Source organism: Cynocephalus volans, chromosome 13 (assembly GCF_027409185.1).
Source record: "Cynocephalus volans isolate mCynVol1 chromosome 13, mCynVol1.pri, whole genome shotgun sequence".
Classification (NCBI taxonomy): Eukaryota; Metazoa; Chordata; class Mammalia; order Dermoptera; family Cynocephalidae; genus Cynocephalus; species Cynocephalus volans.
Genome location: NC_084472.1, coordinates 29,443,115 through 29,462,556, shown reverse-complemented (window position 1 = coordinate 29,462,556; position 19,442 = coordinate 29,443,115). Strand labels below are relative to the sequence as shown.

Here is a 19,442-nt window from a genome sequence, read left to right as displayed (position 1 = left end):
CTCACAGGCTTCTAGGTGGTTCCTTTCTTCAGTTGGTTGTGGCCCCCTCACTCCTGTGTGGGTCCATGGGGACCCTCTCAGTGGTCTCTCTGGACTGGAGGCTGGTATGGTGCACTGCAGTATCCAAGCAACTTCATACAAAGGGCTCAGCTGCTGGTCTTGTTGGCTTCTGCTCTGTGTGCTACAACTCCCCTTGCCCACCCCCCCCCACCACCATGGGTGCTGGCCATGAAGTGGTTGGGTCTTGAAATGGTCGGAGTGGTCCCTTCTTCCTCTTGCCATGACTTCTTCTACCTTCATGAGCTCTCTGGGTCTCTCCTCCTCTTCCCTCAACCCCTAGCAGTCCCTGGTTGGCAGTCATTGATTTTTAATAGTTGTAAATTGATTGGCTGTGAAAGAGAGTGATGCTGGGGATCATCTATTCTACCATCTTGATGATGTCCTTGACAGTTATTTTAAGGCACTAAATAGAGTTGCACTCCATAAAGAATATAAAACTTCATGAGGAAAATAAATGGGGAAACAGATGAATGTGCTACAGCAGAGTGCAATGTGATCAGTTCTAATAGAGAGAAACAGAAAATGCTCTAGGTATGCCCAAATTCTGAAAGATTGAAGAATTCTTCATAGGAAAGGAGCCACATAAGGTAGATCTTAATATTTGAAAAGAAACTGTAATTGAGGAAGGGATATAAACTGGTAAAACTGCTCATTTGAATAAAAATTTTAGTCAAAGCAAAATTTAATATAGAATAATAGTGTGTTAGTCTGTTTTGGGTTGTCATAACAATACCTGAGACTAGGTAATTTATAAATAAAAGAGGTTTATTTGGCTCATGATTCTGGTACAGCTGCCTCTGGTGCAGACCTCAGGCTATTTCTATTCATGGTGGAAAGCAGCAAGACAGCTGGCAGGCGCTAGATCACATGGTGAGAGGTACAAGAGAGATAGAGGGAGGTGCCAGGCTCCTTTTAACAACCAGCTCTTCTGGGAACTAATCCATTCTAATCCATTCCTGAGAAAGCTCACTCACCCACCACCTAGGGAGGGCACTAATCTACTAATGAGATATCCACCCCCATGATCCAAACCCCTCCTAACACTGCCACATTGGGGGTTAGATTTCAACATGAGCTTTAGAGGGACAAACATATCCAAACTATATCAAAGAGCTATCGGAAGTGGTTCAGGCAAAGTAATTGGGAGACCTGTGATTACTCAAGGGAAGCAAAAATATGTGTATTGAAATTTCAGATTGTGAAGAGACTAAAGGGGAATGGCACTAAGTGAACACTGAACACAGGGGCATTTGTACATTGAATGAAGTTGGAGTAGCAGCAGTCTTTAGTCACCTCTAACTCTGAGAGTCTATGCATATTATTTTACATATTCAGTGGTAAGTGTCTCCAACAATGTAATGTCCAAAAAAAAATAATAACTCTAATGACAGTGAGAGGTGTTTTAATTTTTCCTCCATGTATAACAAAAACTAAAGGAAGCTTTGTTTTTCATAAAAGATTAAAGATGCTTTTAGTTCATCACAACAGAGGCTTTACATGGAACAGAAATTATTTCTAAACTCAAGAGCACTGACTTAGTCTACATTTTAGAAAGCAAATCGGGATGTTAAAAGAGATTATGTGAAAATTTGTGTTCAACTAAATTTTTTCTAAATGCTGAGTTAAGATGAAGTGATGATAGAATAATTGGAGTCATTAATATAAAGGAAACATATATTAAAAGCAGGAGAAAAGGAAGGACTGTAGTGATAAAATGTTAAATCATTGGGGCTGGGTGATTAAATGACGTAAGGTCAATTTCAGTAAGCAATGAGAGTTAACAGTTTACAGACATAGTATTTTTCTATTTCATTTACCCACATGATCAGCCAGTCCCTATTTTTCCTCAAATGGAATTTTTATGTTGCAGTCTCAGTAAGCTTCAACTCTGGATTAGAGCCAGAAGGATCTTGTCTTTTATGCATTGATTGTGAGCAAGGAAATTGGAGTAGGTGGTGTGTTTAGAGAAGTTGACAGTCTTGCCTGAGCTTAATTCTTGAAAGCTCCATCAATTTATGTTTGGCTAAAACCATTAATTCATCATATCATGGAATTTTAGGTGAAAAACTTCTTATATGACACCCTGCCAATTTATTCTTTTATTAAGTGAGAAATCTGAGGTCTAGAGACTGTATAGTTTCAATTAAAGATGCACAGCTAGTCATCAGTCAACATCATGTCTTTTACAGATTTAGTGCAAAGTTAACTTTATAGTATTTTATTTCCCCTGCTTGACCATAAATAAAATTTTAATCCTAAACCATAGTATTGATATCGAAATTAATTAGTATTCACAAAATAGGTTGATGGTAGCACAGTCAAGAAAAATAGAAGATGAGTCATTACTGTCATTGTTTCCTTCACATTTAATGAAGCAAAACAAATGTTTTGAGTATTACAGCAAATGCCTGATTGTTAAATGTGTATCAAAACTTTATTTCTAGCGAGAAGGCCAACATGCTCTTATCAAGATATTTGGATAGGATAACAATATGTAATTTTCACTAGCTTGTTCTTTGGTCCTTTGACTATTATGCAGATGAAAATATATATCTGTGTTATGAACTAAAGAGGAAAGTGAAATATAACACACAAAACAGTCAGAGAAGTATATTTATTCAGAGCATGGTCAAAGCAAACTAAAATACATTAGAATATTTGCACTGATAATCATGAAGAAACCACTTCAAATTCAAAAACTAGTGATATGTGAAACAAACGGTAAACATTTGATATGCCCTGAAATATATTTTTAGGACTGTTTCTCTTTATTTTGACGTACTTTTAAAATATAAAAACAATCTCCATAGTATAGCTTAGAGTTTATAACCAGGAAAATGTAGTTACAGCCCCACCTCTCCCACCTACCCGCTCTGTGGTCTTGAAGAAGGTATGTACCTTTTCTAAGCCTTGATTTCTTCATCTGTGCCATCAAGATAATAATCTGATTTCATAAGATCATTATAATGATTAAATAAAATATGACATCAGAAGTGCTTAGCTTAGCTCCCTGTCTGGTACATAATTTTATTGCTCAAAAATATGTCAGTCAGTGTTAGTCATATATATGTAGTCAAAAATATATATAGTCAAATATACTGGATAGAGTGAACACTATTATATCAATGAAACATATGCCATTTTCACAAAAATTATGTTCTCGGAGGAGGATATTATAGAGCTTCATTTAAAAGACTGCAGTTTCAATGACGATATCTAAAATGTTTACCATCTCTATGGGCTGGCGTTGAAACAAAAGGCAACAGCATTCCTTCTCTGTTCTCCAAGGTCAACTGAAATGAGGACATCACACTGTTCTCATTGAGGCACTGAGCGTATTTTGTGTCTCTAATATAAGATCAGTGATTGCAACTATAATCCAGCCCAATAGAGTCCTTATAGTCAAAAGGACTGCATGTAAGCACTTTGGTGGAGTTTCATGGACAACTTTGCTGTGCTTCTGCAACCTTCAGTTGATTCGGGACATGTCAGGATTAGAATCACTGAGGCACATCGGACTGAGTGGATTTTATGATGAGTACAGCTTGAATGCTATAGTGAGAACATCAATCACTCTTCGCATGAGACTCCAATTTTCAGAAATGGAAGGTAGAGAATGAGGTTATTATGAGGAGGAAGGAGACCTGTTTTTATTTTTTTCAGCAAGAGAAACTCATACTGGATTTAAAGAAGAACTTCTTCAATGCATGACTAGTTGGATTTTACTTACACTGGAAAATATGGAATCTCTTTGAAGACAGTATTTAAAATATATTTCAAAGTCATTTTTAAGTGATCCAGGATTTATTTAAAAACAAATGGATTGACTGGTTTTCTGCCTTTTTTCTTTATTATTTTTTAATGTTTAGTTCATGATGTTATGGAACACACTAACTTTTTAACTTTGCTTAAAGTTTTATTTTAGCCTCTCAGGATCATTTTTATTTGTTACATTATTAAATCATACCCATAAATGATTATTTTATTTTAGATTTTAGATTTATTTAGAGGTTCATTTTATAATATTCTTATGTATTTATCAACCCATATATTAGTGAAACTTTAAGGGTATTAACAGTAATGAAGCGGAATATTTTTTGCGTATCCTGCAAAAAATGTCAAGGCTTAGTACTCTGTATGTAATTATTAACTAACTTCCTCTGTTTGCTTTATCTATAGAGGTGAATAAAGGCATTTACTTTAGCTACCCATGTCGACGTCACAGCTGTTCTGTAGTAAACATCCCAGCACCATGTGTCAACAAAATGATTTCACACATTCAAGATGTGGAATCTAAAATACACGAGCATTTGAAACGGGTAAGTGACTTATTTAAAATGCTAACATTTTTGTAAGTTCTGTAGACTCTGTAAAGTTCTATTACTTAAAGACTGCAGGGAATTATTTTGATTTCTTAAATGATAATTGGAATACTTCTTAGCTCAGATGCATAATTTACTAGTCTAGACATGTTTTTTTATAGTCTCACTGCAGAAGGATGAAACGACCTTATTAAATAGATTTTTTCCCCTACCTGTTTGTTCTTTATCCAGAGGCAATCATGCTAAGTAGTAATTTCCATAAGCCAACTTGACTAGTAAATTAAATAGTATTTACATCCTTTTTTGGGACACTAAACTGATTAGGTGATTAGACGAGTAAATTGTTATATAAAAGGACACTATGCCCTTCTTGAGTCATTTTGTGCTAAAGAAATAATAGGTCTGTTGAAAGAGAATATCATGATTCTTTCTTTGTCTTTTTAACCTGTTAAAGTTTGCCTTTATATTCTGAAGGGTGTTCAATCTTGAAATCACTGTTACTTTTCAAAGGATGACTCAGGAATGATTAAAAAAATTTTTTAAAACGTCATTCCTTATATTAAGATTATATTTCTGAGCAACTAATGCAGAATTGCCTATACAGGTGGATAAGTTTGTGAGACCTGTGCTGTTTCTTTTCCTTCACTGCTGTTGCTGGATCTGGCTCGGAGAACATTCTGATGGGCCACTCACAGCTCTGTCTAGGATGTCATCTCCTTTGAGAGGCATTAGAGCACAGCTGTTAAGATCATAGGCTTTAGAGCAACATGTTCGGTGATCTTAGATGGGAGTGGAGAGAGAACGATACTGTGTTAGAATAAGTGCCAGCATATGATATGCACTCAATATATATTAGCTATTGTTATTTCTTTAATATTGTTTATATCATTCTATATCAGTATTATGTTATCTCTATTGCTTCTATATTTCTCCAAATTGGAATATCTCTTTAGAAAGTGCTTTGCAGGTGGCAGGACTGATGATGTTCAGTGCCTTGAAGAATGTATTAAGGAAATGGAAGAGAACGAGTGTTTATTGTTATGATATGCTATGTGCTTCATATGTGTTTTAATTAGCAATTATCCATGTTAACAATGGTGAAAATAAATTTATAGGTGTTTTAATAAACAATTATAACTACCATTTATTAAAAACCTAATATAAGTTACACATCATGTTTTACTATATTATTTCTCTTAGACATCACAAAACTATTGTTGAATGATTATTTTTATACCTAATTAATAGATAGGAAAATAGTAATTTAAAAAAATTCAGCAACTTGTTTAAGGTCACAAGGAAGAACTGGGATTCAAACACACACTGTTATCAAAGCTCATGTTCTTTCCCCAGTCCCACTTGGGGCTCTGAACAGTTGATAAACTGCTAAACATCATAGAAAATGGTCCACCTAAAAGATTACCTTAGATAAAATAATTTATAAAATGAGATATTTTACAGCTTATCTTCAGGAAAACTGAAAAAAGAGTGTTTCTTATGAAAATACAAAGAGAGCCAATTTAATAAATAGGGAAACTCTAAGAAGACAAGCACCAGGGTTGACTTGTTTAATACTGTCTTGTGGTGCCGAGCTCAATGCAAATACACAGTAGGTGATTAATATATGTATGTTGAGTGAAAAAAGTAAATGAGAAGTAGTAGCAGAACCTGGGCACTTATCTACCCAATATAGTAACAATTGTCATTTACCAAACGTGCTATTTTCTAGGCTTTTAATAATTACGTATTTTCGTATTTGTCCTTTATAGGAATCCTGCTTTACAGGTGAAAATTGATAGACTTAGAAAAGTCAAATAATTTACATGTCATCACACAGATTACACTAAGTTCTAGAGTTGGAATTTGAACTCAGTTCCATGTGACTGCAAAGTCCATTTTAGCCTCTGTTTTATGACCCTAAAGGGCAGAGGTCTTAGCTCTCATTACTTGGAGAGTTAGTCAGTATTTTGACAAGAAGCACACAAAATAACGATGTCAGATAAATACCTTTCTAGACAAAAACTGTAGTAATGATAGTAATGATGTTTGTAAGTAAATAAACATGGTATACATACAAATTTTATATGATAGGAGGTTTATTGTAAAATAAACGCTAATTGACACCCTTTGTTATTTTTGTTGTGTTTTGTTTTTGTTTTTAATTTTATTTAGTTTTTAAATTTCAAGGCCTATTTTACAGATTTCCTATTTTCTAAATTTAAAAAATTATTTTATTTTATTATTGACTATATATTTGGTAGATTTGCTACTGTTGAACTGGTAAGTAAAGAATACTTATTTGGGTTGCATATGCTGTATGCACTACAGCTATTCATTAGTTGTCTATATTTGAATTAAATTTTAATGTTTTTAATCAGAGTAATCTTAGTCTTTTATTAGATAAAGTTCTATAAGCAATTATAAATATCACCAGCAGAGCCTTTGCCCTAAATTCTATTGTAATCCTACTATGAGTTCTACAAAAGAATTCTTATTTTCTGTTGCAGATTATCTGAATTCCTCTGTATTTTAAAGTTAGGAGTCAAAGCAGACAACTGGCTTAACTATCTCTCTAAATTCTCCAAATATCATGTTCTGTGATTTCAGTTAATAAAAAAGTCTGGTGCAGTGATGAGGACAGGCTGGTCCATGAAGGGTCCAGCAGCCAGCAAAAGACAAGGGGGTGTTTGTCCAAGTACGGGTTTATTTAAACTCCTCTCGCTGAGGTCCCCAATCCAAAAACATAGCTGAAACAATGCTTTGACTTTGTGTTCAATCCACACATTTCCCCCACTGAAGATGGATTTTTCTCAGTGACTGTGAAGAGTGTACTTATGGTGGGATTGGAGTGGGATCAAGGACAGAGAGAAAGAGAGTGATGCCTTATCTAGGCCACCAGTTTTTCCTCTTTTTTTTAATTGCAGATATTTCTCTCTTGGCTAAATTGTCAACTATGTTTCTCTACAAACTGCTTGTTTTTTTTTTAACAGCTTTGTGGAGATGATTTGCATACCATAAAGTTCACCATTTATAACATACAATTCATTGATTTTTAGTGCATTTACAGAGTATTGTAACCATCGCCATAATCACAAATGACCACATATTGTATGATCCCATTTATGTGAAACGTCCAAAACGAGCAAATCTATGAAGATACATACAAAGCAGATTGGTTGTTTGCTAGGAGTGATAATCACTGCTGACTGTTGGGGGGTTTCTTTTGGGGTTATTGCTTGTTTGTTTTTAATCAGGGTAATCTTACTCTTCTATTAGATAAAGTTCTATAAGTAATTGTAAAGATGGCATCTACTTTAGGTATGAAATATATGAGTGAAATACCAATTTCCTTGGATCAACAATTACAATTCACTTGTCCCTTATGCCACAGTGATTTCCACTGTAGTCAGAATGAACTCTGGACAGCCCATCCATGATCAGCAGCCATGCATCGACCAAAGCTTGTCCATCACTCATGGCAATTTAATTAATTAATTAAATTTAGTTTAATTGAATTAAATTTGAATCTTGAAAGGAAAATTCTTCAGAGTAGAGTTACTATAGAGAGAAAACATTGCAAAATGATGGAAACAATCACCTGGATAACATCCCATACAAATAAAAGATTTCATTTTTTCTTCCACCTTATTCTAATAGTTTGTCTCAGCTATAGGTAGTCTTATTTAATTCGGAATGAGCACTACTGAATTGAAATTTTCTTGATCATTTAATATAAGTCATTAGGATGCTACTATGATTTTTTTAAATGGCATTTTACTTATCATTTAGAAAAGATTCTTTAAAATATTAAGAACAGTATACAAAATAATAACATTGTCATCAATAGCAGTGATAATAAGGCTAATATTTATTAATGCTTACTGTACTTGTATGTCCTAGGCTGTATTAAACACTTAATTTGCATGATTTTGCTGAATGCTTATCAAAACCTTGTGAGATAGAAACGTCATTCTCCCCAGTTACAGATGAGGAAAATGATTTCAGAGTTGATTTCCCCCAAGATCACGCAGTCAGTGGCATCTAGAACAAGTGTGTCTGAGCTCTAAGCACATTCTATTCATCACTGCACTATGACATCTTTTCTTGACAATGTGTCAGCTAAGGACCAAAAACATAATGTTAAAATGCTTATAATTATAATTGGAAAACTTGGCTCTGTTACACCATTTCTCATCTGTTTTTGACTGAAACCTAACATCTGACTTTTCTTTACTAAATCTGTGATACTTTGAGCCCTCTCAGTCTGTTAATTTTTTTTTTTTTTAATTTGAAACTTATGGACACTTCAAACCCTGATATAGTCACTCTTTCCAAGTCTATAATTCTCATTTTCCTTTACTTATTTGATTAATTAATTCATCTCTTTAAACATTCACCAAATGGTATATTTGGTTCTTTGTTTCATTATCCTACTGTCCTTCTAGTCAGACAAAATGCCAACCCCAAATCTCTGTGGTTTTCTGCCATCTCCACTCCTACACCTACACTGTTTTCCTACACTTAGTGCTGGAAAATACTATGCAATAATCCAAATTTGAGAAATTATGCATTCATGATCTCTAGCCTCAATGGAGCTTTTCATAATGCTCCAAAATTATTCTGCCTGTCAACCAGAACTTTCTCTAGAATTCTATGGTGGCTACTCCAAACCTTCTCTACTTTGTTCAAATTACTAAATCTTCCACCTCACTACTCATTTCTTTTCAAAGAAAATAGGAACTATAATAATAGAAATGCCTCAAACTATTATTATTTCTTATAAGCATCCTTGAATTCTACAAATTCTATAAGCATCCTTGGATTTTACAAATCCTTGAAAAGTGTTGCCTAAATCTAGTATCACTGGTTCCTCACTTCCCCATTACTCATTTGTTCATTGCAGTCTGAACTTTGTCCCCATTATTCTAATGAAAATACTGTTAGCATAGTGACAATTTACCTTGTTTTTTTCTGTTATCTGTTGCCACACACATACACACACACGTGTACTCCAAAACTCTGTGGCTAGAACACAAGAATTTATTTGGTTACCATTCAGCAATTTGTTCTGGACTCAGTTGGGCAATTTTACTGATTCTGGCCTGGGGCCAATCATATGGATGCACATGTCTGGTAACTCAACTGGGAATAATGATTAAGATGCCTCACTCACATGACTGGCAGAGAGTGTTCCAAGAGGACAAACCCCAGTGGGCAAGTGCTTAACAAATCTTTGCTTGTGTCATGTTTGCTGAAGTCCCACTGGCCAAAGCTAAGCACAAAGTCAATCCCACTGTTAATACAGGAGAGTAGTAGACAAGATGTGAATGCCAGGAGACATGATTGTTATTTGTCCATTTATGTAGCAATCTGTCAGTCCATTTGCCACATGATTAATAATTCTCCCAAATGCAAACTAACCTCCTCCCAAAAAGTTTGATTCCATCCATGAGGGTTTCATGCAGATCCATGATCACATGTTCTATAACAGATCTGTTGCAGATGAATTTCCTTGGGTGCAGATTTTTTTGACTCAGAGATCTGTCAACTAAAATGACAAAGTCAGTGCTGCTCCCAAACACTTAGCATACAGTGGTAAAGTAGGGACAGAATAATAACAATAATTACCCTCACTTAAAAAGGGGAGGAATGAAAGTAAAAACTTTCACTGATTTGTAAATTCTTCATTTTATCATGACACATTGGTGTCAGCTCACCCAAATCTGGGACCAGAGAATGTTTCTTGATTAGGACCCAGTCCAGATTGCTGAAAATAAATTTCCTAATGTCATTCTCCTTCGTTCTTTGCTGTAGTGTCGGAGCTCTTGCTCTTAGAGGTATTTTCATTTCCATAACAAATGGATCTGCACTGATACCTTGGACTTTTTCCTGCCCACAATAAGTTGGGAATTCAGAAGCTTCTTTGCATTTTGAACTCTCTTTTGCTTTTTAGTCCATGATGCCATAATTCCCATAAAAATTTTGGAGTTTCATATGAATCTGATTGGGTTTAACTCCTAAAAGTCACAACCATATTGTTTTTTTTAAATCTCCTCCTTTAATTAGATAATTAATGTTTATGTTATCCTGAATATTTTCTCTTTTAAAAATAAACAATTTGGAGGGAACATTTTAGGCTTAGCAGAACAATTGAGAAGATAATTTAGAGAGTTCATATATATTCTGGATCCAGTTTTTCTTATTCTAATATATTAGTATGGTATCTTTGTTACAATTAATGAACCAATATTTAAAGTTCATACTTTGCTCAGATTTAATAAGGCTTTTTATTGAGGTAAAATTCACATATCATAAAATGAACTATTTTACAGTGAACAAACAACTCAGTAGCATTTAGTACATTCACAATATTGTGTAATACCACTCCTATCAGATTAAGCCCCATATCTGTTAAAGATTTACTCTCCATTTACCTTTCAAACCAGGTCTGACAGCTGCCAATCTGCTTTTTATTTCAATAAATTTACCTATTCTGCATATTTAATATAAAGGAAATCATAGAACATATGATCTTTTGTGTCTGCCTTTTTTTTCATATAGCATAATGTTGGTGGTTCATCCACATTACAGCATGTATCGCTACTTCATTCTTTTTTGTAGCTAAATAGTATTTCATTGTATATATATGCCACAATTTGTTTATCTGTTGATAGTGACTTGGGTTTTTTCCACCTTTTGTCAATTGTAAATAAGGCTGCTCTAAACATTCATGTATAAGTATTTGTTTGAGCACTTGTTTTAAGTTCTTTATTTTTAAATTAAAAATATTTTAACATTTACTTGTACATATTTGTGGGGCACAGTGTGTTGTTTCAATACATGCATATATTGCACAATGATTCACTTAGGGTAGATAGCATAGTTTTGTACCCATTAGTACAGCACTTTTCCTCTGCACCCCACCTTGCCTCTGGTAACCATTATTCTACTATCTATTTCTATGAGAATCTTTTTTTTTTTTTTAAGGTTCCACATATGAGTAAGATCATGCAGTATTTGTCTTTTTGTGCCTGATTTATTTCATTTAACATGATGGCTTCCAGTTCCACCCATGTTGCTGCAAATGATAAGATATCATTTTCCTTTAAATTAGCTGAGTAGTATTCAGTTCTGTATATATACCAGTATTTTTATGAATTCATCTGTTGATGGACATTTAGGTTGACTCCATCCACAGCGGCTGTACCAATTTACACTCCTATTAGCAGTGTAGGAGAATTCCTTTTTCTCCACATCCCAGTCAGCATTTGTTATTTTTTGTCTTGTTGATAATAGCCATTCTAACTAGGGTAGATGATATTGTGATTTTAATTTGTATTTCCCTCATGATTAGTGATGTTGAGCATTTTTTTTCATGTGCCTGTAGGCCATTCATATGTCTTCTTTTGAGAAATGTCTGTTCAGGTCCTATGCCCATTTTTCATATGAGTTATTTGGTTTTTTGCTATTGAGTTAAGTTCCTTATGTATTCTGTATATTAGCCTTTTGTCTCATATGTAGTTTGCAAACACTTTCTTCCATTCTGCAGTTTGTCTCTTCAATTTGTTGACAGTGTACCTTGCTGTGCAGAAGCTTTTTAGTTTGATGTAGTCCTATTTGTCTATCATTGCATTAGTTGCCTGTACCTTTGTAGTCTTACTCCAAAAAGCACTGCCCACTCCCATTTTTCATAGTGTTTCCCCTATGTTTTCTTCTAGTAGTTTCATAGTTTTGGGTCTTAAATTTATCTGTTTAAGTTGACCCATTTTGAGTTGATTTTTGTGTATGGTGAGAGATAGTTATAGTTTCAATCTTCTGCATGGGGATACCAGTTTTCCCAGCACTATTTATTGAAGATGCTGTCCTTTCCCCATTTTGCACTTTCATTGAAAATCAGTTGGCTGTAATGTGTGGGTTTGTTTTGGGCTCTCTATTGTATTCCATTGGTCTATTTGTCTGTTTTTATGTCTGTACAATGCTGTATTGTTTACTACAGCTTTATCATATATTTTGAAGTGAGAAAGTATGATGTCTCCAACTTTGTTCTTTTTTTTCAAGATGTCTTTAGCTATATGGGTCCTTTTTGGTTTCATACAAATTGTAAGATCATTTTATTCTATTTCTGTGAAGAATGTCATTGGAATTTTGATAGGGATTGCATTCAATGTGTAGATTGCTTTGGGTAATGCAGACATTTTGATAATGTTAATTTTTCCAACCCATGAACATGGGATATCTTTCCATTTATTTGTGTCCTCTTCAGTTTTTCTCACCAATGTTTTATAGTTTTTATCTTAGAGATCTTTCACCTCTTTAGTTAAATCTACTCCTAGGTGTTTCATTTTTTTAGTAGCTATTGTGAATGGGATTGCTTTCTCTATTTTTTCTTTGCCAATTTATTTTTGGTGCATATGAAGGCTATTGATTTCTGTATGCTGATTTTGTACTCTGCCACTATACTGAATTCATTTATTAGTTCCAGCAAATTTTGGTGGAGTCTTTAGGATTTTCTATGTATAGGATCATATCACCTGACAATCGGGGTAGTTTGGCTTCCTCCTTTCCAATTTGAATGCCCTTTATTGCTTTCTCTTGCCTTATTTCACTGGCTAGAACTTTTAGTAGTATGTTGAATAAGAGTGGGAAAAGTGGGTATCCTTGTCTTGTTCCAGATCTTAGAGGAAAAGCCTCCAATTTTTGTCCATTCAGTACAATATTAGCTGTGGGTTTGTCATATATGGCCTTCATTGTGTTGAGGTACATTCCTCATATACCTAATTTGTTAAGTGTTTTTATTATGAAGGGGTATTGGATTTTATCAAATACTTTTTCTGCCGCTATTGAGATAATCATGTTTTTTTTTTTCCTTTCATTCTGTTGATGTGATGCATCATCTTTATAAAATTGGGTATGTTGAACCATCCTTGCATTCCTGCGATGAATCCCACTTGACCATAGTGAATGATCTTTTCAATGTATTACTGGATTCTGTTTGCTAGTATTTTGTTGAGGATCTTTGCATCTATGTTCATTGTGGAAATTGGTCTGTAGTTTTTGTTTTGTTTTGTTTGCCATGTCTTTTTCTGGTTCTGGTATGTGGGTAATGCTAGCCTCATAGAATGAGTTTGGAGGTATTTCCTCCTCTTCAATTTTTTGGATGAGTTTGAGGAAAATTGGTATAAATTCTTCTTTACGTGTTTGGTAGAATTTGACAGTAAAGCCATCTGGTCCTGTTTCTTTGTTGGAAGACTTTTTATTACTGCTTCAATTCCATTACTCATTTTTGATCTGTTTAGGTTTTCTAGTTCTTCATCATTCAACTTTGGTAAATTGTATTTGTCTAGGAACTTATCCATTTCATATAGGATTTCCAGTTTGTTTGCATATAGTTCTTTTTAGTAGCCTCTTATGGTCCTTTATATTTCTGTGGTATCAGTTGTAATGCTTCCTTTTTCATATCTGATTTTATTTTTGAGTTTACTGTCTTTTTTTATTCATTAGTCCAGCCATAGTCCATAGGTTTATCTATTTTGTTTATCTTTTTGAAAAACCAGCTCTTGTATTATCAATATATTTATTGTTTTTTAGATCACTAATTTATTTATTTCTGCTCTGATCTTTGTTATTTCTTTCCTTCTATGGATTTTGGTTTGGTTTTTTCTTGTTTTTCCAGCTCCTTGAGGTTGTTTACTTGGAGTCTTCTTTTTTGATGTAGGGACTTCTTGATATAAACTTCCCTCTTAGAACTGCTTTTGCTGTATCCCGTATCTTCTGATATATTGTGAATTCATTTTCATTTGTCTCCAGGAATGTCTTAATTTCCTTTTTGAGTTTTTTTTTATCCATTCATTATCTGGGAGCATGCTGTTTAATTTTCAAGTATTTGTATGGTTTCTAGTGTCCGTTTTGTTGTTGATTTCTAGTTTTATTCTGTTGTGGTCAGACAAGGTAGTTAACATGCCTTCTATTTAAAAAAATTTCTTCAGTCTTGTTTTGTAACTTATATAGCCAGTCTATTCTAGAGAATGTTCCACGTGTTGCTAGGAAAAATGTGTATTCTGCAACTGTGGATGAAATGTTCTATAAATATCTGTTAGATCAAGTTGGCCTATAGTAGAGATTAATTTTTTATTTTTCCTGGTTAATATTCTGTCTGAATGACCTGTCCTTGGCTGAAAGTGGGGTATTAAAGTCCCCAACTATTATTGTGTTGGAGTCTATCTTTCCTGTTAGAGCCAATAGTAATTGCTTTATTTAATTGGATGCTCCAGAGTTGAGTGCATATATATTTAGAATTCTTATATCCCCTTGTTGAACTTATCCTTTTATCATATAATGACCATCTTTACCATTTTATACTTTCTTTGGCTTGAAGTCTATCTTATCTGACATAAATGAAACTACTCCTGCTCTTTTCTGGTTTCTATTTGCATGCAATAACTTTCTTCATCCCTTCACTTTCACCTGGTGTGTATCATTATCAGGTAAGTGAGTTTCTTGTAGGAAGCATATTGTTGGTTCTTGTTTTATAATCCATTTAGATATTCTGTGTCTTTTAATTGGGGCATTTAATCCATTTGCATTTACAGTTATTGTTGATACATAGAGGCATTACTGCCGTTTTGCTATTTTTTTTCCTGTTTTTTTTTTTTTTTTTTTTGGTTGATACTTTCTGCCTTTTTTCTGGTCTTTCTGTCTTCCTTTGTGGTTGAATGTTTTTTTGCATATATATATTTTGATTTTTTGCTATTTATTTTAGTATGTCTCTTCTAAGTATTTCTATTATGGTAACCATGAGGCTTACAAAATCGAGTTATAGTTACAACAAATAATTTTAGAGTAATAACAGCTTAACTTTCATATCTAAGAAGAAAGAAAAGCAAACGTCAAATCTATCCTTTGGTGTCATCCTCCCCCCCACCCCCCCACACTTTTTCACAATTTGTTGTTCCAAGTTACATATTTTAATATTGCCTATATTATTTGGTTGTTTATACATTATTATCTTGTTAGATTTGTCCTTGAGACTTTATTCTAAAGATATAAGTGGTTTATTCAACACCTTTACAACATCAGAGTATTCTGAGGTATTCTTTACTAACAAGTTATGTACCTTCAGGTGTTTTATTGCTTCTCTTTAATGTCTTTTCTTTCAGATCTTTCAGAGCTCCACTTAGCATTTTTTGTAAGGTAGGTCTAGTGTTGATGAATTTCCTTAGCTTTTGTTCATCTGGGAAAGATTTTATTTCTCCTTTATATTTGAAGATTAATTTTGCTGGATATAGAAGTTTGACTGACAGCCTTTTTCCTTCAGCACTTTGAATATGTCATCCCATTCTCTTCTGGTCTGCAGAGTTTCTACTGAGAAGTCTGCTGAGAGATGTATTGGGGCTCTTTTGAATGTTATGTGTTTCTCTTCTCTGGATGCAGTTGGTATTCTCTGTTTGTCTTTGGTTTTTAGTAAGGTGATTCTGATGTATCTTGAGGTGTTACTCTTTGGATTGAATTTCATTGGTGACCTCTGAGCTTCCTGTATCTGGATCTTTCTCCATAGTTGGGAACTTTTCAATCATTATTTCCTTGAATATGCTTTCTAACTCTTCCTTTGTCTTCTTAGGGTATGCCAATTATGTGGAGGTTATTTTCTTAGAGGGAGTCCATAATGCTGTATTTCTGTTTCGTTTTTTCTTATTCTTTTTGCTTTTCTGATTGTATAATATTGTGTGTTTTATCTTCAAGCTCACTTTCCTGTTTCACTAAATCTGCTGTTGGAGCTTTCTATCAAGTTCTTCAATTCAGATAATGTATCCTATATTTCTAAAATTTCTCTTTAAAAAAAAAAATTGATTCAATTTCTTTGTCAAGTTTCTTGTTCTGCTCATGGTTTTTTTTCCCCCAGATATCATTTAATTTTTTATCTGTATTTTCTTGTGGCTCCATGAACACCGTTAGAGAGTTATTCTGAAGTCTCTGCCAGACATTTCATAAATCTGCTGTTCCTCTTGGTTCATTGTTGGTGCTTGGTTTGTTTCCTTTGATGGTGTCATATGTCTCTATTCTTTCTTGATCTTTGTGTCTTTACATTGATGCCTGGGCATTTGAGGAGACTGCTACCTTTTCTAGGTTTTACAGGTATTCTTTTGGTGGTGTTAGATCTTTACTTGTTAATATCAGAGCTTTATTTCTGATCGATGGTTTCTCTCCTTCCCTTTCCTTCTTCCTTCCTTCCTTCCTTCCTTGCTACCTTCCTTCCTTCCTTCCTACCTTCCCTTCCTTCCCTTCCTTCCTTTCCTTCCCTTCCTTCCCTTCCTTTTCTGTGTTGGATTATTAGCTACCACCCCCACTTAAACTCTGTACTGGAACTAACTTGCTGTCCTTTGGTTAATTCCAAAATTGAGGGAATTTCCAGTGCAGACAGCACTTAAGCTCTGTGGTCATTAAGCTTCTTTGATTTGTATACCATGTCTCTTTTCAAACTTGGGAAGTTTTCATATATTAATTCTTCCAATATTTTTTCTGTCTCCATTCATTGGAACTCTCATTATGTATATGTTGATTCATTTGATGGTGTCCCTCAGGTATCCTGGATTCTATTTAATTCTCTTCATTCAATCAACCTATTTTCTTTTCTTTTCTTTTTTTTTTTTTGTCTTTTTGTGACTGGTAAGGGGATCGCAACCCTTGGCGTGGTGTCGCCTGCACCACACTCAGCCAGTGAGCGCACCGGCCATTCCTATATAGGATCTGAACCTGCGGAGGGAGTGCTGCTGTGCTCCCAAGCGCTGCACTCTCCCGAGTGCGCCACGGGGCCGGCCCCAATCAACCTATTTTCAAGTTCACTGACTCTTCTTTCTGCCTGTCCAAATCATCCATTGAACACTATAGTGAGTTTCTCATTTCAGTTATTATAATCTTTAATCCCCAAATTTCTTTTTAGTTTCTTTTTTTCTTCTACTTTTTATCTCTATTGATATCTAGTATTTGTTCTCCTGTGTTTCTTTAGTTCTTTGTCCGTGGTTACTTCTAACTCTTCGAGAAGATTTGACACTTCATTGAAATTCTTTGTTTAGTAAGGCCAGTGTCTGGGCTTCCTCAAGGATGATTTCTGTCCATATTTTTTTCCTATGAATGGGCCATATGTTTCTGTTTGTTTCTATAATTTTTTTGGTGATCATTGTTGAAAACTGAGCATTTTGGTAATGTGGCAGTTCTGGCAATCAAATTCTCTCTTTCCACGGGTTTGCTGTTGTTGATTGCAAAGGGTGGTAGGCATCCATTTGTTTAATGCCTTTTCCAAACTACTTTAGCAAAGACTGTCTTCCTTTTCACGTATGGTCACTAAAATTTCTGTTACATGAGTGTTCAGCCAGTGACCTGACTGAAATTTCCTTAAATGTCCTTGAGCCAAACAAAACAAAACAAAATTCTTTCCGTTTTTCAACTTGACTCTAAGCTAGGGCACTCCTCAACATCTACAACTCTGCCTCAGCATTTACCTCCTGCTGCATAGAGCTCAAAGACCTGCCAGAGGTACAAGTCTGGGATTCCCTCAGGTCTTTTCTGAGCATGTGTGTGGTCTTACACATGTATGTTGAACTCTGGTTTCCTGATATACATTGTGGCCTTCTCAGCCCTTATTTCCCCAAGAAACTTCCTCCTAAGCTTCTTCCTTCCCAGGCTTTTGGGTCTGTCTTCCATTTGTCCTATCCTCTGCCTATTTCCTCAAGGAAGTATAGACAATATATGTCTTTAAATCTTCTGACAGACTCCACCACAACTCAAAAAGTCATTTAAGCCCAAAGGTGGAAGTCAAAACAAAAGTCAGCTTCTGTGAAGTCCCTCAGAGAACTGTCATATAGGCCAAAAATGTAATTTTTTAAAATGGCCTGTATTAACCCCATGTCATCAGTTAGCTACACCAGGAATGTGGACTATTGTCCCAATGGCTACCATTACCATGATTGGGAATGGGATATGAAAGACAGGAAAGCATAAATGCCACAACACTGCATTACCAAAATTCACTCATCTTTTTCTTCATTAAAAACTCCCCTGGTTTCTATAAGTTTTTGATTAGATTCTAAGCTTTAGATAAAGCAAATTCTGTCAGTATTTGCCAACATAATGATTGTTTCAGTGAAAGGACTGATTCTTTGAGCACCTTATGCTACCATTTTCAATGATGTTACTCAAGTTGTATTCTTTTTAAGTCCATATCCTTCTCTAGTTTGGGCATGCCATTCTGCTGTAGGAACACATCCTTAACATTCTTAAATGCCATGGGTCTATAGACACTTTCTTAAAATATTCTGCTTTTTATCTCAATTTTCTCCAGCTATCAAGATTTTCAAAGTAAGAAATGTCCTCTAGATAAAGGGAAAATAAAGCTTGTTTCTAAAAACCCCTTTGTTACGATATCAGTAAGATGTAAGATGATGCCTAATAGACTGTATTATCTAGGTACAAGCTTCTAATAATCTTAAGTATGTCATCTCTCACTAGCTTGACATGCTCAAAGTACAGAAAGGTCCAGCTCATAAAGAATGATAACTTTACATTTTGAGGCATAAAGTGAACTACAAAAAGATTCATAGAAAATCTACAATGTTTTTAACAGGGTTGTATTAGAAAAAAAGCACTGGCAGCATGAATTAATTGGACTAAGATGGTTCAAAATGAAGACATCTTGGGATCCAATTTTTTATGGTTGAAATACAGTCTGAGGAATCTAGTTAGCTAGAAACATGCTTGATTTTTTTTTTTTTTTTTTTATGGAAAGGGAAAGAGGGCCTGGCTGGTTAGCTCAGTTGTTTAGAGCCTGGTGTTGTAACACCAAGGTCAAGGGTTTGGATCCCTATACCAGCCAACCAGCAAAAAAAAAAAAAAAAAAAAAAAAAAAAAAAGAAGGAAAGAGAAAAGCCAAGTAATAAATTATGTTACCATTCCCCAGGGAAAAACTGGGTTCTAATTAAGAAACATTCTTTACTCCTGTATTAAGGAGCTCTGATAATATGTGCCAACCTGGATTTCATATTTTCTATGGAATAGTGGTATATGTAG

The 19,442-nt window shown here is 34.6% G+C and overlaps 1 protein-coding gene across 1 annotated transcript in view; it reads left to right on the top strand.

Annotated features, from left to right (window-relative positions):
- CCDC178 (coiled-coil domain containing 178) overlaps window positions 1-19,442 on the top strand; it is a 452,087-nt gene that overhangs the window by 25,855 nt on the left and 406,790 nt on the right. The window contains exon 3 of the mRNA XM_063077500.1: window positions 4,240-4,379. Coding sequence (XP_062933570.1) covers window positions 4,240-4,379 — 140 coding nt within the window. The remainder of the gene's footprint in view (window positions 1-4,239; window positions 4,380-19,442) is intronic.